This window comes from Neofelis nebulosa, chromosome 11 (genome assembly GCF_028018385.1).
Source record: "Neofelis nebulosa isolate mNeoNeb1 chromosome 11, mNeoNeb1.pri, whole genome shotgun sequence".
Taxonomy (NCBI): Eukaryota; Metazoa; Chordata; class Mammalia; order Carnivora; family Felidae; genus Neofelis; species Neofelis nebulosa.
The window spans coordinates 82042057-82061196 of NC_080792.1; the positions used below are offsets into that span (position 1 = coordinate 82042057).

The 19140-nt window shown below is 52.2% G+C and overlaps 2 protein-coding genes across 2 annotated transcripts in view; one reads left to right on the plus strand and one right to left on the minus strand.

The window, feature by feature from the left end:
- The first annotated feature begins 817 nt into the window (after positions 1–817).
- HRK (harakiri, BCL2 interacting protein) lies at positions 818–18890 on the plus strand. The gene is made up of 2 exons (XM_058691168.1): positions 818–1288; positions 18411–18890. Exon 1 carries the CDS (start codon positions 957–959, stop codon positions 1230–1232), a length of 276 nt encoding a protein of 91 aa, XP_058547151.1. The 5' UTR covers positions 818–956; the 3' UTR covers positions 1233–1288; positions 18411–18890.
- RNFT2 (ring finger protein, transmembrane 2) overlaps positions 5393–19140 on the minus strand; it is a 90154-nt gene continuing 76406 nt past the window's right edge. Inside the window, exons 11-12 of the mRNA XM_058691167.1 lie at positions 6361–6410; positions 5393–5757 (exon numbers count right to left, since the gene is read on the minus strand). Coding sequence (XP_058547150.1) covers positions 6408–6410 — 3 coding nt within the window. The 3' untranslated portion in view covers positions 5393–5757; positions 6361–6407. The remainder of the gene's footprint in view (positions 5758–6360; positions 6411–19140) is intronic.

The window sequence follows — 19140 nt, forward strand, 5'->3', positions numbered from 1 at the left end:
TCTGTGTCTCCACCGCCCATTAAATCGGGATCGCCGCTAGAAACTGGAGCCCCGGCAGGAAAACAATATTCACAAGGAAGCAGACAAAAATAAGTTACCTTCTAGAAAGCCCTTTGCGAGGGTCTTTTCGGGTGCGGTGCGCCGCGAAAGCGCGCCTCTGCGCCCCTCCGGGGCTAAGGATCGACCCCTCTCACCCCACCCCCCCACCTCCATCAAGCGCTCTAGAGGCGGTGGGGGCGCTTAAGGGTCTGGCCGGGAAGCTCAGAGCGGGGTGGGTGGGGGCGTGTGTTGGGTGTATTCAAATCCGAAGCCTATAGGTGCCGAGTCAGACCTGAAAGTGGGCAAGTTGGGTCGCATCTGGCTCTCTCGGGAGATTTTGAATCAACCCACCTCCCCAAAACAAAACAATAGCCTCGGAATATTTTTGAATAATGCAGCCGAATTCGATACCAGCTCCATCCAAAACGGCAAACCAGCCTGCTTCCCTCGCCAAATCGGAACCGGAGCTTTATTCAGGAGAAAGGGAAGGAGAAGGCCTTCCCTCGCGCTCTCCGCCTCCGCGGGGCCCCACGCGACCCCCCAAGCCCGAGACCTCCCCGGCGGGGGCCTCGCCGCGTCCCCGCGCGCCGCGCTCCTCCTCTCCCAAACGCGCGCCCTCTCGCTGCCGGCGCCGCTAGGGTTAAAAGTTACCTCTCGGTTTCTTCTGCCTGCAGCCCCCCCCCCCCCGGGGGCCGGATGATGTAACCCCCCTCCCCGCGCCCTCCCCGCCCCCCTCCACCATGTGACACTTTAATTAATAATAGCGCCGTCAGCACAACAAACGCACAACACAAGGAGAAACTTGGTGTCCAGGGGAGGCCCCCGGCGGCTGCAGCGCGGCGGAGGCAGGCGCAGAGGCCGGAGGGAGCGGAGGCGAGGGGCGGCCCGAGCGCGGGGAGGGAGAGAGGCGAGCGGTCATGTGCCCGTGCCCCCTGCACCGCGGCCGCGGCCCCCCGGCCGTGTGCGCCTGCAGCGCGGGCCGCCTGGGTCTGCGCTCGTCCGCCGCGCAGCTCACGGCCGCTCGGCTCAAGGCGCTCGGCGACGAGCTGCACCAGCGCACCATGTGGCGGCGCCGCGCGCGGAGCCGGAGGGCGCCGGCGCCCGGCGCGCTCCCCACCTACTGGCCCTGGCTGTGCGCGGCCGCGCAGGTGGCGGCGCTGGCGGCCTGGCTGCTCGGCAGGCGGAACTTGTAGGAACGCGGGGCTTCTTGGTGGGGCCGGAGCCGAGACCCAGCCGGAGAGAGCAACAGGTACGCGAGCGAGCGCCAGGGCGCGGTGGCTGGAGACTGGTCACGCAGGGCAGGCCGGGAGCGGGAGAGCGACAAGTTTGCTTTCTTCTCTTCCCATCCCTTTCTTCCTCTGCTCCCTTCTCGCGCCAGGATCGCCACCCCCCTCGCCTCCAGCTCCCATCTCTCCTTCCAAGTGTCAGCTCAGCTATTCCCGTCCTCCTCTCTCGACTCCTTAAGCGCATCTTGCCACTCTCTCCAGTGGGATGGCTTTGCCACCCCCACCCCCCGCCCCGTAATGCCCACCGGCGCCGCAAGTAAACACACAATGCAAGTAAAAAGCGTGCTTGCTAGGAGTGCGTAGTTGCAAGCTACGCCAAAGAATTCTCACCTATCGCGGGTTCAGGGCAGGTCTCCCGTCCTCTTCCAAGCCGTCTGCTGCTCCTAAGTCGCCGCTGTCTCCAAACCCTCTTAAGTGGCACTTCCCTCGTTTCTGTTCCTCGTTCTCTGGCGCCGGGAGCGCCTCTCTGGACTGCCTCCCCCTCCAGGTTTCCGCTGGAGCTGTCTTTCCCCTGCGGCCCGCGCACTTTGCAGTTTTCCTCTGCTTTGCCAACTTTTTCACTCCTTCTGCAGCGAGGTGTCCCGTTGAAGGAACTGGGCCTCCGCTTCACCAGAAGGTTGGAGCTGAGACGAAGCAGGAGGTGCCCCCAAAGTGGGCTGGGATCTGAGGCTGTTAGGGAAACTCCAAGGGGAAACCTTACTAGAAGAGCATTTATTGAGCTCCTTCTGGGTGCTAGGCCCTAAAATGTTTAGGGGGGGAATGTTTGAAAGCTTGCGGTATGCTAGGCACTGCGTGCTGGTGGGCGTGGGGTGTATTGAACGCCCAGTGTGTTCGCTACCAGTGGGAGAAAGGCACTGAGCATCTTCTGTGCCCTAGGCCCTTGGGGTTGGGGACTTACTGAGCACCAGCTGTGCGCCTAGGGGAGCAGCCGTGTAAGGGACTGTCTTCTCAGATTCTGGAACAGAGCAGAACTGCAGAGAATGGGGAAGGAGAGAAAATCAGCCCGAGCCCACCATAGGTGGGTCTAGGGCTGGAAGGTGAAGGTCGAAGCTGAGAAAGCCAGCTGCCCCGGGTGCCACGACCCCACAGATGCCGAGCGCTCGGCCCTGGCCGAGCCCCGCCGTGCGCCGACACCCTGGGAAGCTGGCGCGGCGCCCGCGGAGAGAGGCGGCAGCCGGAGCGTGGGGGGTGACAGCGCCAGGGGAGCTGCGGGGGTGCGCAGGGTGTGAGCCGGGAGCGCGGGCGACAGATGTCGCGTGGGCCGGCGCAGCCCTGGCGCTGGCGAAGAGAGGTGCGTGCTTCGGGACGCTCTCTGCCCGGCCCCTGGAGGTCCCATCCGGGGCAGGTCGAATCCCAGGGGCAGGAGCCACCTTCTGGACGGGGCGCGTGGGATGGGGGTGGGGCAGAAAAAGGGAGTCGAGCGAGAGGCGCGAAGCCCAAAGCGTGGAATTTACGCAAGGGCAGACAGAAAGCGGAAGGAGAGGGAAATAAAAAGCGGGCGGCGAGACCAGGATAGAAAGATGAGGGAGCAGGAGAAAAAGAGAAACGGCTTGGAAAACAAATTGCAAGATAGTGGGGATGTGAATTAGAAGCAAGGTGCGAGCAAGAGGAACCCAGTCAGAGGACTGGGACGCGGCTTCCCACGGTCTTGGGGTCCAGGCGGAGCTGGGAGAGCGCTCCCTTCCCAGGACGGGGCGGTGCGGGCTGCTGAGCGCCCACCCCGGGGTGGGGGGCGGAGAACGGGCCGTGCGCGCGTCGGGGCTGGGGGTGCTCCCGGGGCCCGCGGTGGAGGCGGCCCCGGGAGGTGGCAGGAGACCTCCGAGAGGGCGCGCGGTGAGGACGGAGTGCGCCCCTGTGCGCCCAGGACGGGAACAGGGGGCGGGGGTTGGAGCTGGGAGACCCGGGTCCACGCAGCGGGGGAGGGGCCCCGACGGGAGCTTCGCGGCGGCGGCAGATAATTGCCGGTGTAGGATGTATTGCCCCCTCCTCCCTTCGCTTCTGCCCCAGAGTTCGGGGCCGCTTCTCGACTCCAGATCATCCCTGGGTTCTTCTTTCCCCTCCTGAGTCCCGCCCGGCCTCCCCGGCAGCCACACCCTCCCGAGTTCTCCCTCCTCGCCCGCCCTGACCCCAGAATGCCGTGGGCTTCCCCGCGGCGCCGCGCCTCCCTCCGTCGGGACACCAGCGCTCGTGTCCTGGGGTTCGCCAGGCGTGGGCTCCCGGCCTCCGTCCCCCTGTCCGAGGAACTCGCGTTCCCGGCCCCGCCGCCTACCAGCCTGCAGCTCGCTCGGGCGTTTCGTGCGCGTTTGGCTTACCTGGGGGGACACCCGTCTTTTCCAGGCCTCTCCGGCAAGTTGGGAAGAAGTGAAAGACGATCCATTGGAGAAAGACAATTTGTTGAGTTCTGTCTGTGGTCCTCTCCGCTCTTCCTACCCGAGAGGGAAAGTGGGAATGCTCACGGGATGACTTAGGAATTTCAGGGAGGCCTGAGTCAGCCCTGTGGGGCAGGCCCTTCTTTTAGGCGTTAAGGGTGACCTTGGCAACGATTTCAACAAGCTTATTTTGAGCTGCTGCTGTGAGCGGGCGGTACTTTTCTCAGACGCCATCATTAAACAAACAAACAAAAACACCCCAGACTCAGTTTTCCCCATATGTAAAATGGGGACCATGATAGTCCTTGGTGGCAAAGGTGTTGTCAAGAGGGTAAAATGAATTCACCTACAGAGAGTTCTAGAACAGTGCCAGAGGCATGAGAAGTAGATATAAAGGTAAGCTGTCATGCTTATGATTGTGCATTTAATACCTTTCTTTCCCCAAAGAGACCACTTTCTATTGTTGGCAATTGCTGGCAATTCCCCACCATCCCTACATGCCCTCTTGGGGACTCAGAGCCAGATAGGCCAGGATAGTACAACGGTAAAGAGCATGGGTTTAGGGACCGGATGGGACTGGACTGAAGTCCCAGCCCAGGAACTTGCCGGCACTGTGACCTTGGGCAAGAATCATAACCTTTCTGAGCCTTTATCTGTAAACCGGAGCTGTGGCTCTTCTAGAGTTGTTGAGGAGGCTGATGGGGGGAGCATCCATTTAAAGTACCCGAGGCAGCGCCTGGCACTTAGTTCACTCATCAGAGGCCATTATGAAATGGGTCATGCCATTCTGATGATTTCAAAGGGGAAACTGAGGCAGAGAGGGTTCACTGAGTCCCAAAGGGTTGGTGGCAACATCAGAAATGGAATTGGGAGTTTCTGTCTCTGAGCACACAGTGCCCCGGCCTCAACCCCGCCCGGCCCAGATGACTTGGGGGTGCAGGGGAGAAGACACTGGCAGAAAGCAGAGGGGGGTGAAGAGTCGTGAATTCCTGCACTAGCCAGATTCCCTTTCTCTGAGAGCCTCAGGGGAGTCTCCTTGGAGGCTGAGGAGGCCAAGGGGAGATGGGTGTGATTGAAGCAGTCACTGCAAAAGGTTCCAGAGAGAACAAAAGATGCTTTCTGGTGAGCACTGGCTGGTGGAGGAGGGGAGGGAGGCAGAACTGTGCCCTGGGAGGGGGCAGGGAGGGAGAGAGAAAGCAGCTGGAGAGCCTGGCTGGGAGAAGGGGCCAAAGGTGGGCAGACCCTTGCCTTGGGATGAAGAAGAAGGGGAGAAAGAGGACTCCGCAGGCCCGAGAGGCAACACGGTTGGGGACAAGGAAGATAATGGGCCAGCAGCCGCCTGCTTTAATGAATTAAAGCCTGGCCTGCCAGACGGACGTGCTCACTGGTTCTTGGCAGGTACTTTGGGGACTAAGTGGTTAAACCTGGAGGCGCCTCCCTGCAGCCTCCCACCCAGCCGCTGCACCCCTGCCAGGATTACTTCTAGAGCCTGAAAGCCTAGGCCAGGGGAGGGAGCAACCCATAGGGAAGGAGACAGCTGTTGGGGAGGTACCCCCCGGGAAGGGGCCAGATGTGCAGGACCTTGGCAGCCTTCCCACCACATGGTCCCTGTCTGGAGTCACCCGCTTGCCTAGGGACAGGCCAGGGCACAAGTGGCTGAGCTGTCGTGTAAAAACAGCCGTACCCCGGGATAATTAAATACACCCCCAGAGGTGGGCAGGGTGGATTTGGCAGTTTCTGGCTTTTGACAGTCGGCTTTTCAGACCTACACTGGGGGTAGGGAGGGAGCAAAGCGGGGGCTTCTCTTTCCCCTCTGGTCATCCCCAGTGTGACGTGTGATAGGATTTCATGGGAACAATGGGATGCCCCACAGTCCATGATTTGCTTGTCACATAGTAGGCATACGATAGCTATATGATGAATAAATGGATCAACCCGAAACTATTCAAGGTAGGTATTCCCAAGTTCAGCTGCTTTCACTTACTCAACAATTTGTTACTGAGTACCTACTGTCTGAAGGGCGTGGTGGACACAGGGAGGACACGGACAAAGAAGTCCCGGCCCTTTAGGGGCAAGAGACAGATGATAAGTTAGATGACAGAAAGATTGTTTTGGTTATTATTGCTGTGTAACTAATTACTCCAAAGCTCAGTGGCTTAAAACAATTGTCTGACTATGCTCATACATCCTGTGGGTGAGGGATTCGGATACGGCATAGCAGGGGCGACCAGCTCCAGGCTGGTTGGGGGCTGGAATCACGGTGGGCATGGGGAGGAGGTAGTGGGGATCTTCGCTGCGTCTCCTTTGTGGCCTGGGCTTTTCCAGAGCCTGGCAGCCTCACGGTGGTTGGATTCTGACGTGGTGACTCAGAGCTCCAAGAGCGAGTTTCCAGGGGACCCAGGAGAAGCTGCTTTGCCTTTTTCTGACCCAACTTCAGAAGTCACTTAAGTTAGAAGTAAGTCACAAGCCAGCCCATATTCAAGGGGAGTGGAATTAGACACCACCCCACAGGGGAGTGGCAAGGTTCTAGAATAGCATGTGGGACTGGAGATAATTGTGGCCATTTTTGGATTATGCAATCTCACACAGATAATTTCAGAAAGTGCCAAGGACTCTGATGGTGTTACAGGAAGGTCATGTAATAGAGAGCCCAGGGGACTCCTTACCTGCCGTGGTTAGGGATGGCCACTTTCAAAAGGAGCCAGGGGACCGGTCACTGGAATGACAAGAAGGAGCCAACCATGTGAAGGCCTGCAAGAAAGCTGTTCCGGGGAGAGAACAGCAAGTCCAGTGGCCCGGGAAGGGAGACTTTGCACGGTGTGTTTGAGGAAGAAACAAAACCTGAGTAGTGTGGCTAATGCCATATGAACTTGGGGAAGGAAGGGCTGGCTAATAATCAGGCCATGGTGGGACGGCCAAGTTTGGTTCTAAGGTCAATAGGAAGAAGGGGGTGAGAAAATCAAGCTCGGAGACTCTTTTATCGGTAATGGCGCACGGGCAGGTGCGTCGTAAGGTGGGGGATTAGACGTGACTCAGGAAAGAGGGCAACATTCCATCACCAGCTACAACATGCACACTGGGATGCAGGGAGGAACGAGTCCCAGCTCCTGGCCTCAGATGCTCCTAGACTTCAGGAGCTGGAGATCCTGGCTCTCTCACCGCAGCAGCCTCTCGGTGGAAATGAGCTCGTTCACCTTCTGCCAGGGTCTGAGAGGTCCTGATTCCTCTACCAGCTCACTGATGCCCAACCTTTGGTGCCCTCAGAAGGCTGTGGATCCTGGCTGGATTTCCATTACGTAAGAAATGCCACCAATCAACTCAGGATCATCTCCCTGCCTCCTTCCTGCCCTACAATGGTGTCCCTGCTATTGGGTGGGGGAACATGAAATGAAGTTACTTTGGGAAACTTTATGTAATATCCCCATTAAAAAATATCTTGGGGTGCCTGGGTGGCTCAATCGGTTAAGCGTCTCACTCTTGATTTTGGCTCGGGTCGTGATCTCCCAGTCTGTGAGTTCAAGCCCCGTGTCTGGCTCCTCACCGACCACCAACATTGTGGAGCCTTCTTGGGATTCTCTCTCTCTGTCCCTCCCTCTTTCTCTGCCCCTCCCCCGCATTCTCTCTCTCTCTCTCTCAAAATGAATAAACTTTTAAAAAGTCGTAAAAATAGCTTTTTCTTGATTACAAAAAATATTACAAATTCATTAACAAATATTTGGAAAACGCTGAATAAAAGACAGTTTTTGTTGATTATTTCCATCTCACTACCCACTGTTCATATTTTCTTCTTTCTTTATTTAAAAAAATTTTTTTTAATGTTTATTCATTTCTGAGAGACAGAGACAGAGCACACGTGTGGGAGGGGCAGAGAGAGACAGACAGACACAGAATCCAAAGCAGGCTCCAGGCTCTGAGCTGTCAGCACAGAGCCCCACGCAGGGCTCTAACACATGAACTGCAAGATCATGACCTGAGCTGAAGTCAGACGCTTAACCCACTGAGCCCCCCCGGGCACTCCCCACTGTTAATATTTTCAATAGACTTCTTTCCATTTCCAAAAAGACATTGATGGGTACTTTCACAAAGGGAATCACTCGCTCTAAATATATTCTCTGTAATCTGACTTTTCCATCATAGCACAGACATGTCTCCATGCCTTGAAATATTTTCTACGACACACTTAAAGGTCACTTACTGTTTCATCATTCTGCTGTCCTGCCATTTATGTTCCCAATCCACTATTGTTGGGCATTTAGGTTGTTTCCAACATGATGATGAAGCATCCTTGTATATTACTCTTAGGGCACATCACAGATGATTTTCTTAAAAATGCCTACAAGTGGAACTTTGATATCAAAGCATATGTAAACATTCATTACAACAGTTGTCTAAAGGGTATAAAACCTTTTTTTTTTCTTTAATGTTTAGTTTTGAGAGAGATAGAGAGTGCGAGTGGGGAGGGGTAGAGAGAGAGAGGGGGGGGGAGAAGCAGAATCTGAAGCAGGCTCCAGGCTCCAAGCTGTCAGCACAGAGCCAGACACAGGGCTCGAACCCATGAACTGTGAGATCATGACCTGAGCCGAAGTCGGACGCTTAACCAACTGAGCCACCCAGGCGCCCCCTTTTTTTTAAAATAGGCTTCATGCTCAGTATAGAGCCCAGTTCGGGGCTTGAACTCACAACCCTGAGATCGAGACCTAAGCTGAGAGCCACACAGGTGCCCTGGGGGGATAAAATCTTGTGGTTAAGGTCCAGAGGGTTTTCTAGACAAACACTGCCATTTGTTCCCCTATGTCATTCATGTCACTGGCTTCTATATACAAGATGGGTTTAAGCTTGGCTCTTGAGTTGGCTGTTTCCATCCTCAGCTAAATCTGTGTTGTTTTTTTGTGGAACGTTCTTCGTGGACCACACCTCTAGCTATTGTTGGAATGCCCAAGAATAGGGATGACCCCTTACGTGTCCATCCCAACGTTGGGAAAGAGCTCCAAGTCTGAGCAATGTTCCTAAGGGTTTGGAGAGCTTCCCTGCCTGCCTGGCTCTACCTATCACCATGGTACAGCCATGTAACATGTACATCTGATATTCTTGGATCTAGCACATGGTGCTTAATAAATACTGAAGGATGCTAATATATACTGATGATGGGGAAACTTAGCTTTTGGTAGGGGGAGGTCTTCAGAGAGTGGGAATGTGTCAGGGGCAACGGGATGGATTTAAGAAGAGGTCACTTTCAAAGACAGCCCAGATTTGAAATGTTTTAGTTGGCACACCACGGGCTCCAAGTCTTGATTCTGAAATTTTAACCACTGGTAACTGTTCATCCTGTTCACCCAGATTTTATGCGGAGGCAGGACAGCTTGGTGGAAAGTGACACGAACTTTGGAGTCAGGCTGACTTTTGGATCAGGTCCGAATCTGCCATTTACCAAACGTGCCTTTACCTTCTGAGCAGAATGAGGCATGTCACTATGTTGAGAAAATGGTAGAGAATGGTCACTGGTAGTGCGGGATATGTGTCGTTCTTATTTGGGATAAAATTCAGTCCTTGGGTTCGTATTCAGGGTATGGTGGGGAACTCATACTGGACTTTTGCAAGCCTTTTGTTTAAAGCCATTGCCAGTGTTGCCTCCCCCCACTCTGTGGCTCACCAGCAGCCTGCTTAAGCCACTGTGCCAGGGCTGGGAGAACCTCCAGAACAGGACTTCCCAACCTGGGCAACGCTGGCTTCTAGGTCTTCTGAGAGCACCAATCAGGTCTATTTTGCCCACCATTGTATCCCAGCCCCCAGCATGGTGACTAGCACAGAGCTGGCATCCAGTAACTACTGAATGAATGAATGGATAAATGGATGAATGGATGGGTGGGCATCCAGTAACTACTGAATGAATGAATGGATAAATGGATGAATGGATGGGTGGATGGATAAATGAATGAATTGGGGGGACACCTCAAGGAATTTGGGAACCCTCCAAAATTCCACATGGAATTGGCTGACTTCATACTCCTCTGTTTCTCCCTAGTTGAGAGGGAAACCAAGGCTTTGATCCAATTCTCCTAAGATCTATGACCATAAAAGGTCACCATTCTAGAAATATAGCCAGAGCTAGACAGGACTTTAGAGACCACCTGGCCCAACCCCCTCACTTTCCAGACAGGGACACTGAGGCACAAAGATGGCTGCTGAGGGTTAAGATGAGGTGGCCTTCAATGCCAGCTGACTCTAAGAGTTTGAACAAGTTTTCACCCCTGGTGGTCTCCCAGCTGAATCTGACCTGCAGTTGCTTTTTCTTTCTTTCTTTTCTTTTTTTTTTTGACTACCGTGTCTTCCCCCACCCCCACCCCAGCACTGAAAAATCAGGCACTTTCTTACAGAAGTCTGTACTTCCAGTTTTTCTTGAAAAAAAAAAAAAAAAATGGAAAGGTCTGACAAGACTGAGTCTGTATTCCCACGTGGCAGCAAAAGCCTGGATGAATATCAGAAGCCCCTTTAGATGGGATACAGACTCTCGGGATACCCCGACCCCTCCCGGGCACACTTCGCCGGTCCCAGGCAAGCATTTAAATTTGCAAGGCCTGCTTTAGGGGACCACCTTGTCAGACATCCCAGGATGCATACACCCACCCACCCACATACCCTATTTTAAATAAGTGAGATCATCTGTTCATGTTGCTCTGTAATCCGCTTTTTCCCCCCACTAAAAATAGACTGCCGAGCTCTTCCTGTGTCAACAAAGAAAGGTTTCATCACCTAAGCCATGATTCACTTACTTGGTCAACCCCCACCCCCCGCCCCCCAGGACATGTACGCCGTTTCTCATTGTCTGATAGCATGAACAAGGTATATTCTGGTTTGGAGAATTTTGCAAAAAAAAAAAAAAAAAAGGGGGGGGTAGTTCCTAGGGGTGAAATTATTGGGTCAAGGAATGTGCGTGTTATAACAGGTGACTCATCTGGGGAGACACTCTAAGGAGGGTCTGCCCATTTGGTGTCATTTCTCTGCTGCGTCGCTACCTCCCCACCCTCAGGGCCACCCATCCGGATGTCTGGTTAGCGTGCATACAGTCCACCTGCTGTCACTCGTAGTGGACAGAAGCTCCCAGTTCTCTGCTCTCTCCTCACAGGCTTTACGTAATCAATAACGACTCGCCGAAGCACTGATAACTGCCCGGTGATAGCCGTGGTATTCACTGGTAGCCCTGATAACTAGTCCCTGAGAGCAGGGTGCCAGCGGCTTCCAGAGGCTGCCGGGTGGCCTCTTCCTCTCTCACGTCGTGCCTCAGAGCCAGCCTCCTGCCTTTTTGATCCCTTCACCCTCCCATCTCCTTGGCACCCACCGCCCTAAGTGGGCAGCATGAACTACAGGGATGGAGGCTGAAGTGAAGACACAGACCAGAGCAGGCGTCCCTCCAGGAGAATTCTGCACGGAGACCTTTGTCCCCATGATTCTTAGGCGCTGGGACTGACCGCGGGGACCATCTGAACTCCGCGGTCAAAATAAGCGCCCTGAGTCCGTGAGTTCGAGCCCCGTGTCAGGCTCTGGGCTGACGGCTCGGAGCCTGGAGCCTGTTTCCGATTCTGTGTCTCCCTCTCTCTCTGCCCCTCCCCTGTTCATGCTCTGTCTCTCTCTGTCCCAAAAATAAATTTTAAAAGTTGAAAAAAAAAAAAAAAAAACCGCCCTGAAACCAAAGGCAGAGAGTGGGGAAGTTGCCACCCTTATTCCCTCGTTCACGTACCCACGGTCCCCCGGCAGGTTGAAATGGGCCCCTATTCTGTGTAGGACATCGTGCTGGGCTCTGGGGATCCAAGGACGAAGGGGAGAGACACGGTGTCTGTTAACGCACAGAGAATATTCTGGGAGGTGTAGCCGTGGAGTGAAGGGGGCTTTCCTTTCATTTCTTTATCCTTCTCTGCGGTTTGAATTTGTAACTTAACGTGTGTGCAAACAGCAAGAGCAAAAAAAAGATGTTTTTAAAAATGAAATATTGGGACCTCCTAGGAAGGAAGCCAAGAGTCTTCATCTCCGATATAGGAAGAAGGGGGTGAGCCTCCCGCTTGCTCTCCTGCGTCAGTGGAGCTGGCCGTTCACCACTTCCTCACTTCACGCCCACAACAGGGTGACAGGACCATAGCCCAGGGAGGCAGGACCCTGAGGGGCCATGTTCTCCCCTCTCCCCGCCTGCCCCCTCCATTCGGTGGGTGCAAAGGGGAAACAGGGACATTTTCTTAAAGGCAAAGTTTCATGTATCTCTTCAGCTGTGAGCTTTGGTTGTGAGTCAGCATTTGAGAAGGTGTTTTATGAGCCAAGTTTGAGGAAAAACATCTCAGGGAGTAGGACAGTGGGTAGCAGGGGATGACAGACTTTGTTTTTTACAAATACAGCTGAGGGGCACCTGGGTGGCTCAGCTGGTTGAGCGTTCAACTCTTCATTTTGGCTCAGGTCGTGATCTCACCGGTCGTGAGATCTCACGACCGGTGAGATCGGCCCCGGGTCGGATTCTGTGCTGACAGCAGGGAGCCTGCTTGGGATTCTCTCTCTCTCTGCCCCTCCCCCACTCACACCCTCTCTCTCAAAATAAATAAACGTTTAAAAAAATAAAATAAAAATACAGCTGACTCTTGAATAACATGGGTTTGAACTGCACAGGCCCAGTTATATGCAGATTTTTGGGGATAAATTCAGTCTAGTACTGTCAATGTATTTTCTTTTCCTTACGATGTTCTTAATATATTTTCTTTCCTCTGGATTGCTTTATTCTAAGAATGTGGCAAATATGACACATATAACACACAAAATAGGTGCTAATTGACTGTTTATGTTATGAACAAGGCTTCCAGTCAACATACAAGTAGTTAAGTTTTAGGGGAGTCAAAAGTTATATGGGGATTTTCAACTATGTGGGGCGGGGGGGGGGTGGGGTCAGCGCCCCTCACCCCTGCATTGTGCAAGGGTCAACTGTAGTTTTATTTTATTTTATTTTCATTTTTTATTTTTTAAATTTTTTCTAACATTTATTTTTGAGAGACGGAGTGAGACAGAGCACGAATGGGGGAGGGTTGGGGGTGGGGGACACAGAATCCAAAGCAGGCTCCAGGCTCTGAGCTGTCAGCACAGACTTGAACTCATGGACTGTGAGATCATGACCTGAGCCAAAGTCGGCCACCCAACCGACTGAGCCACCCAGCGCCCCTGTAGTTTTAAATTATATAATTACTACTTGTTCCTTGAGAGGAAACAAAAAAGAAAGAAAAATAACAAATGATACAGAAGTGTATAAAGTGCTCTTTCACTCTGTCCCCAAAGTCACTCTCCTGTGTAACTTTCGGTCTGGAGTACATCGCAACAATCATAATAGCAGACCTTACTATGTGCTGAACTTCTAAGTGCCTCACATATGTTAATAACTTTTAGTCCTCACATTGACACGGTGAAATTCACTGTTCCTCCCCCTACTTCCATATAGGGCACCTCGGGGCCCAGAGAGGTTAATAACTGGCCCAAGGTCACACAGCTTTTAAGTGTCTGAATCAGGATTCCCACTCAGGTGTTGGGCTCCAGAGTCTTTGCTTTTAACCATTATGCTATTTTGCATATCTGTGCACTTTTTTTTATATGGATATATAGAGATATATAGATATCTGTACATACGTATAGACACATGCACGTATACATATTCATTAAAAGGAAAAAGATCTGAGATCATACTACTTGGCCATTTGCTCTTTTCAATTAAGAATCATAACATGGGAATGCAAATTGGTGCAGCCGCTCTGGAAAACAGTAAGGAGGTTCCTCAAAAAAAATTAAAAATAGAACTACTCTATGACCCAGCAATTGCGCTGCTCGGTATCTATCCAAGGGATACAGGTGTGCTGTTTCGAAGGGACACATGCACCCCCATGTTTAGAGCAGCACTTTCAACAATAGCCAACGTGTGGAAAGAGCCCAAACGTCCATTGATTGATGAATGGATAAAAAATTTGTGGTATCTATATACAATGGAGTATATAGCAAAAAAGAATGAAATCTTGCCATTTGCAACTACGTGGATGGAACTGGAGGGTATTATGCTAAGTGAAATTAGTCAGAGAAAGACAAATATCATATGACTTCACTCATAGGAGGACTTTAAGACAGAACAGATGAACACAAGGGAAGGGAAGCAAAAATAACATAAAAACAGGGAGGGGGACAAAACAGGAGAGACTCTTTTTTTTTTTTTTTTTTTTAATTTTTTTTTTCAACATTTTTTTATTTATTTTTGGGACAGAGAGAGACAGAGCATGAACGGGGAGGGGCAGAGAGAGAGGGAGACACAGAATCGGAAACAGGCTCCAGGCTCCGAGCCATCAGCCCAGAGCCTGACGCGGGGCTCGAACTCACGGACCGCGAGATCGTGACCTGGCTGAAGTCGGACGCTTAACCGACTGCGCCACCCAGGCGCCCCCAGGAGAGACTCTTAAATATGGAGAACAAACAGGGTTACTGGAGGGGTGTTGGTGGTGGGGGGGATGGGCTTAATGGGTAAGGGGGATTAAGGAATCTACTCCATCGTTGCACTATATGCTAACTAACTTGGATGTAAATTTAAAAAACAAAAAACAAAAAAGAATCATAATATACTTTGGGGCCCCTGGGTGGCTCAGTCAGTTAAATGTCTGACTCTAAGTTTTGGCTTGGGTCATGATCTCGCGGTTTTGTGAGTTTGAGCCCCATGTGCTTGGGATTCTCTCTCTCTCTCTCTCTCTCTCTCTCTCCCTCTCTCTCTCTCTCTCTCCCTCTGTCTCTGGCCCTTCCCTGCTCATACTGTCTCTGTCTCTCTCAAAAATAAACTTAAAACAAATTAAAAAAAAATAATCGATCCACCTCCTTCTCATTTGCATGTAGCTTAATGTATTCATCCAGTCTCCTGCTGATGGACATATGGGTTGTTTCCAAACTGCTGCTCTTATCGACAAGCTGGAGGGAACACCCTTGACCATATTTAGGTGACTACTTCTGTGCGCTAGGTCCCTAGGCTACCGTGTTCCCTTTAAGATCCCCAGAAGTGTAGGCACAGGCCCCCTCTCTGGGTGTAGGACGTGGTTACACGGCACCACTGGCCACACAGAGGCGTCCTCCTGATGTCCATCTGTCACTACTGACACCAACCTGCAACCAGGACATAAACAGGTGTGGCAATTTGTCCACTTAAGTGCGCCGGGAGGCCCTTAGGAAAACACGTTATAGGCTTAATGATTTACAGGTAGGAAAAGCGAAAATCCTTTGCTGGTCCTACCTAGTCTTGCAAGAAGATGCCATTCCTTCTGTGGATGGAGCAGATTAGTGCTGTAAAAACAGAGGTTCCTTACCTCTCCTGATGCCATTGTTATTTTCCCTTCGTCGCTTTCAGTGGACATATCTACGCAGCCTCACTCTGCACAGCTTTGGGGTGCAGGTCCCTGCTCATCACGGTCCCCGGATTGAGCCATATGTGTCTTGACCTCGTGCTCTGCTCTGGCCCTTTCCCCACATAAATGATCCTTCCTTCTTCCAATTAGTATTATTTTTGAGAGAGCTCAAGCAGAGGAGGGGCAGAGGAAGAGGGAGAGAGAATCTCAGGCAGGCTTCATGCCCAGCACGGAGCCCAACATGGGGCTTGGTCTCACGACCGTGAGATCATGACCTGAGCCAAAATCAAGAGTCAGACGCTTAACCGACTGAGCCACCCGGGCGCCCTCCTTCTTCCAATTATTGAGAAAATATGAATGCATATCTTAAAGGTCCAGTTCAAATCTTGCTTCCGCTCTGAAGCTTTCCCGGTGAGCACAGCCACTTCCTGACTTCTGATAGTGGTAGACAATGGTCTTCCACAGTTCTGGCCTCTGACATATCCTGTCTCCCAGAAAAAGACTGGAGGCAAATCGAGGACAGGTACCGGCCTCATCCAGTGCCCAGAACGATGCTTAGCAGAAAGTCAACACGCTCAGTAGCACGTAGATGTGGTTCCTCTCTCTCCCTCCATCCTTCCTTTTTGTGCGTGCTGAAGGCAGCATCATCCTCTTAAGCTAATGCTGCAAGGTTCCACTGTTTTTTTGAAGATCGGTGTGAGTAGGAGCCAACAAAGCGGGCTTTTGTGAATTGAGCGTGTTTATCAACTGAGTTGGTGGACGACTGATTGATTCGGCATCCCCTGAACGCATAGGGTGGCAACACGGTAATACAGAAGTCCTGCTGTGCTCTGCCCTCATGGGATGAAAGGGGAAACAGTGTTCGTGGTGACAGGGGTCCTCTGCCTCCACCTGAGCAGGTCGGGGCAAAAAGGACCGAGGTCACTGATTTGGATGACCGTCCGCTAATGTAGACTGTCGGGTCCATGGGATTAGGACTCCCTTCGTTCGTGCAGACATATATATTGGGTAAGGGTCCAAGTAAGAGGCAGAGTACCCCCAGGCTGGTAACCAGAGAAGAAGTTAGTGAAGGCTCGGTGACAGAGTGTAGACAGGGTTTAGGAAACTAAGGAGGAGTAACGCAGTACTACAGGGCTGGCCACAGAGGAGAGCCGTCCTTCCCGGCCTGAAGGGCTGAGGTGAGGCACTAGGACCTGGAGTCCAGCCGGGGAGCCGAGCCCAGCGGGTGCTGTGGCCCGACAGGGTGGGAGCCAGGGGAATACATGCCCAGGTCTTGTACCCCATTAGGGCCTTCTGTTGAGTAGACCCAGCGGGAAAACCTATGCGTGCAGTTCGTACAGGTCAATATGCCAGGTTCTTGCCAACGTAGAAAGTGATCTCTCTCCCACCTTGTCTCCTACGCCGCTGGATTTGCACTGAGTGAGGTGCTGTCGTCTGTGAACTTACAGCCCCTGCTAACTCTCCAGCCTCACCCCTCCCCGGCCCCGTGGCCCAGGCTGTGCTGACACCTCATCAGGTGCCTTGACCTCGTCAGGGCATTTCGCTGCTGTGTTCTCTCCCTTGTCCTGCTTCTTCCCTTCTTCCCGGCCACCTCTCCGTCCCCTTCCTCTGCTCCCTCTTCCTCCTTCTTCTGACATAATTCCCCTGCCAGAAAAATCCATCCTTTTGAAGTGCACAACTCAGTGGGTTTTATTTTAGTTTGTACTTCCAGAGTTGTGCAACCAATCCCACCATCGATCTTAGAACGTTTTTGTTTCCCCAACGCAAACCCTGTCCCCATTAGCAGTGATGTCCTAATTCCCTCCTCCTCCTCACAGCCCTGGACACCCACTAATCTACTTCTGTCTCTAAAGACTTGTCCCTTGTGGACATGTCCTATACGTGGCATCATACAATCTGTGATCTTTTGTGCCCGGCTTCTTTCATTTAGCATAATGACCTCAAGGTTCATCCAGGTCTCGTGTGAGTCCTTTTTATGGCTGAATAATACTCTGTTGTGTGGAAATACCCCGCCGTATTTATCGGTTGATGGACACATGGGTTGTTTCCACTTTTTGGCTATCAAGAATAATGCTGCAGTGAACACTGATGCCCAAGTTTTTGGATGAAAATGTTTTTCGATTCTCTGGGGTATGTACTATTTGGGTGGCCCTTCCTGGAATGCCTCATCTCATCCTGGCTAATTCCCTAGCATCCTTCAGTGCTCTGTAAGGGTCTCTGCCTCCTTCTCCCAAGAGCTCTCTCTGACTCCCCCTTTCGCTTCTGGGCTCCCCTAGCTCATGTTTATCCAGACTGTGCTTCACATAACACTGCCATTGATACCGATTTCTTTTTTTTTTTTTTTTTTTAATTTATTTTTGGGACAGAGAGAGACAGAGCATGAACGGGGGAGGGGCAGAGAGAGAGGGAGACACAGAATCGGAAACAGGCTCCAGGCTCCGAGCCATCAGCCCAGAGCCCGACGCGGGGCTCGAACTCACGGACCGCGAGATCGTGACCTGGCTGAAGTCGGACGCTTAACCGACTGCGCCACCCAGGCGCCCCTATACCGATTTCTTCTCATCTCTTTCTGGTGGCTTCAGGGCCCCTGAAGGGCAAGAACTATGTCGCTAGATTTATAACACCTAGCATAGTTCTTGGTATGTTTGGCAAAGAACAAAGGAATCAATGAGAATAGAGACTGTCCTACAAGTCTGCCTTGAATATGAGTCTATGAAATGAATAGATGAAGGAGGAAAAAAGGCAGCATGGTTCTGTCTTCTCTCTCTTTTTTAAATGTTTATTTATTGTTTTGAGACAGAGAGAGAGATGGAGCATGAGCGGGGAAGAGGCAGAGAGAGAGAGGGAGACACAGAATCCGAAGCAGGCTCCAGGCTCTGAGCTGTCAGCACAGAACCTGACACGGGGCTCGAACTCATGAACCGTGAGATCATGACCTGAGCCGAAGTTGGATGCTTAACCGACTGAGCCACCCAGGAGCCCCTATATTCTCTTTTTTAATCACAGAAGATGCTTATGTCCGAAAACAGAAATGTGTGTGTGTGTGTGTGTATGTGTGTGTGTGTGTGTGTTTTCAAATGTTTGTTTAGGGAATGCGGCTGGATGGATGGGGCTTTGGCTGGGGTGGGGGCGGGGATGGCCACTAAATCTAGCTTCTGGGGGAACCTTTCCTCCAAATCAAAGCTCTGTCTCTCGCAGCTCTCTCCCATCCCCCTCCACCTTCCAACATCCAGGGCTGGCTGTGCAGAGGCCCAAGGCACTGACGTCATCCCCAGCAGCTGTCTGCACGTGCCTACTGACCGAAATACAAATCTTTATTTCTGCAGGTTGGTGAAAACCCTGTGTCCTTGGAGAAAGCTGGTTCCCATTTTCCTGAGGGGGAGCCCAGAGCTTGAAAGGCCGCAGTTGGCGCTTCGAGAAGGAAGTGGAGAGGCGTCTGGAGCCATAGTAGCAACGGCGGAAAGGGACTGGGGAAGCCCTTTGCATATCCAGCTGCAGAAACAGACACCCCAATGCTATTTACATACAGCTCTATATATAAAAAAAGAAAATATGAATATTACTACTCAGTGCATGTCTTGTCGAGGACACGGTCCCCTCCCTTTTCTGCACCTTCCCATGTGAACTTTGATGCTTCCGTGTCTGGGGCACCAGAAGTGAGGTGCGTACTGTGTACCTGGAAAATCTGCAAAGACTGGTGGGAATCAGCCCCAGAGTCGACCAACCACCTGGGGAGGGATGCTGGCGGAGTGAGGGGGAAATTGCAAAAGGCAAAATAGAAGGAAAAGAGGAAAGTAAGGAGGACTGGGGGGGGGGGGCGGGGGGGCAGCTCTGTTAGAGGCAGTCTGGGATTCCTCCGTTGGTAAGTCTTGACGAGTCCCCGCCTCTCTGTACCTACCCAGGTAGATAGCCTGTCCCGCTAGCACATCAAGACAGATGGGATTTATTTCCCTACCAATCTGGTGTCTGGTCCTTCACTTAGATTTTGCTGGTGCTAAGTGTGTTCTTGCTGGCACTGCTGTGGAGTTCTGCGGCCAGACTGCAAGGCCAGGGGAC

What these genes read in the sequence shown, in the direction of transcription:
- HRK (XM_058691168.1), top strand. Translation starts at nt 957, where the DNA reads ATGTGCCCGTGCCCCCTGCACCGCGGCCGCGGCCCCCCGGCCGTGTGC.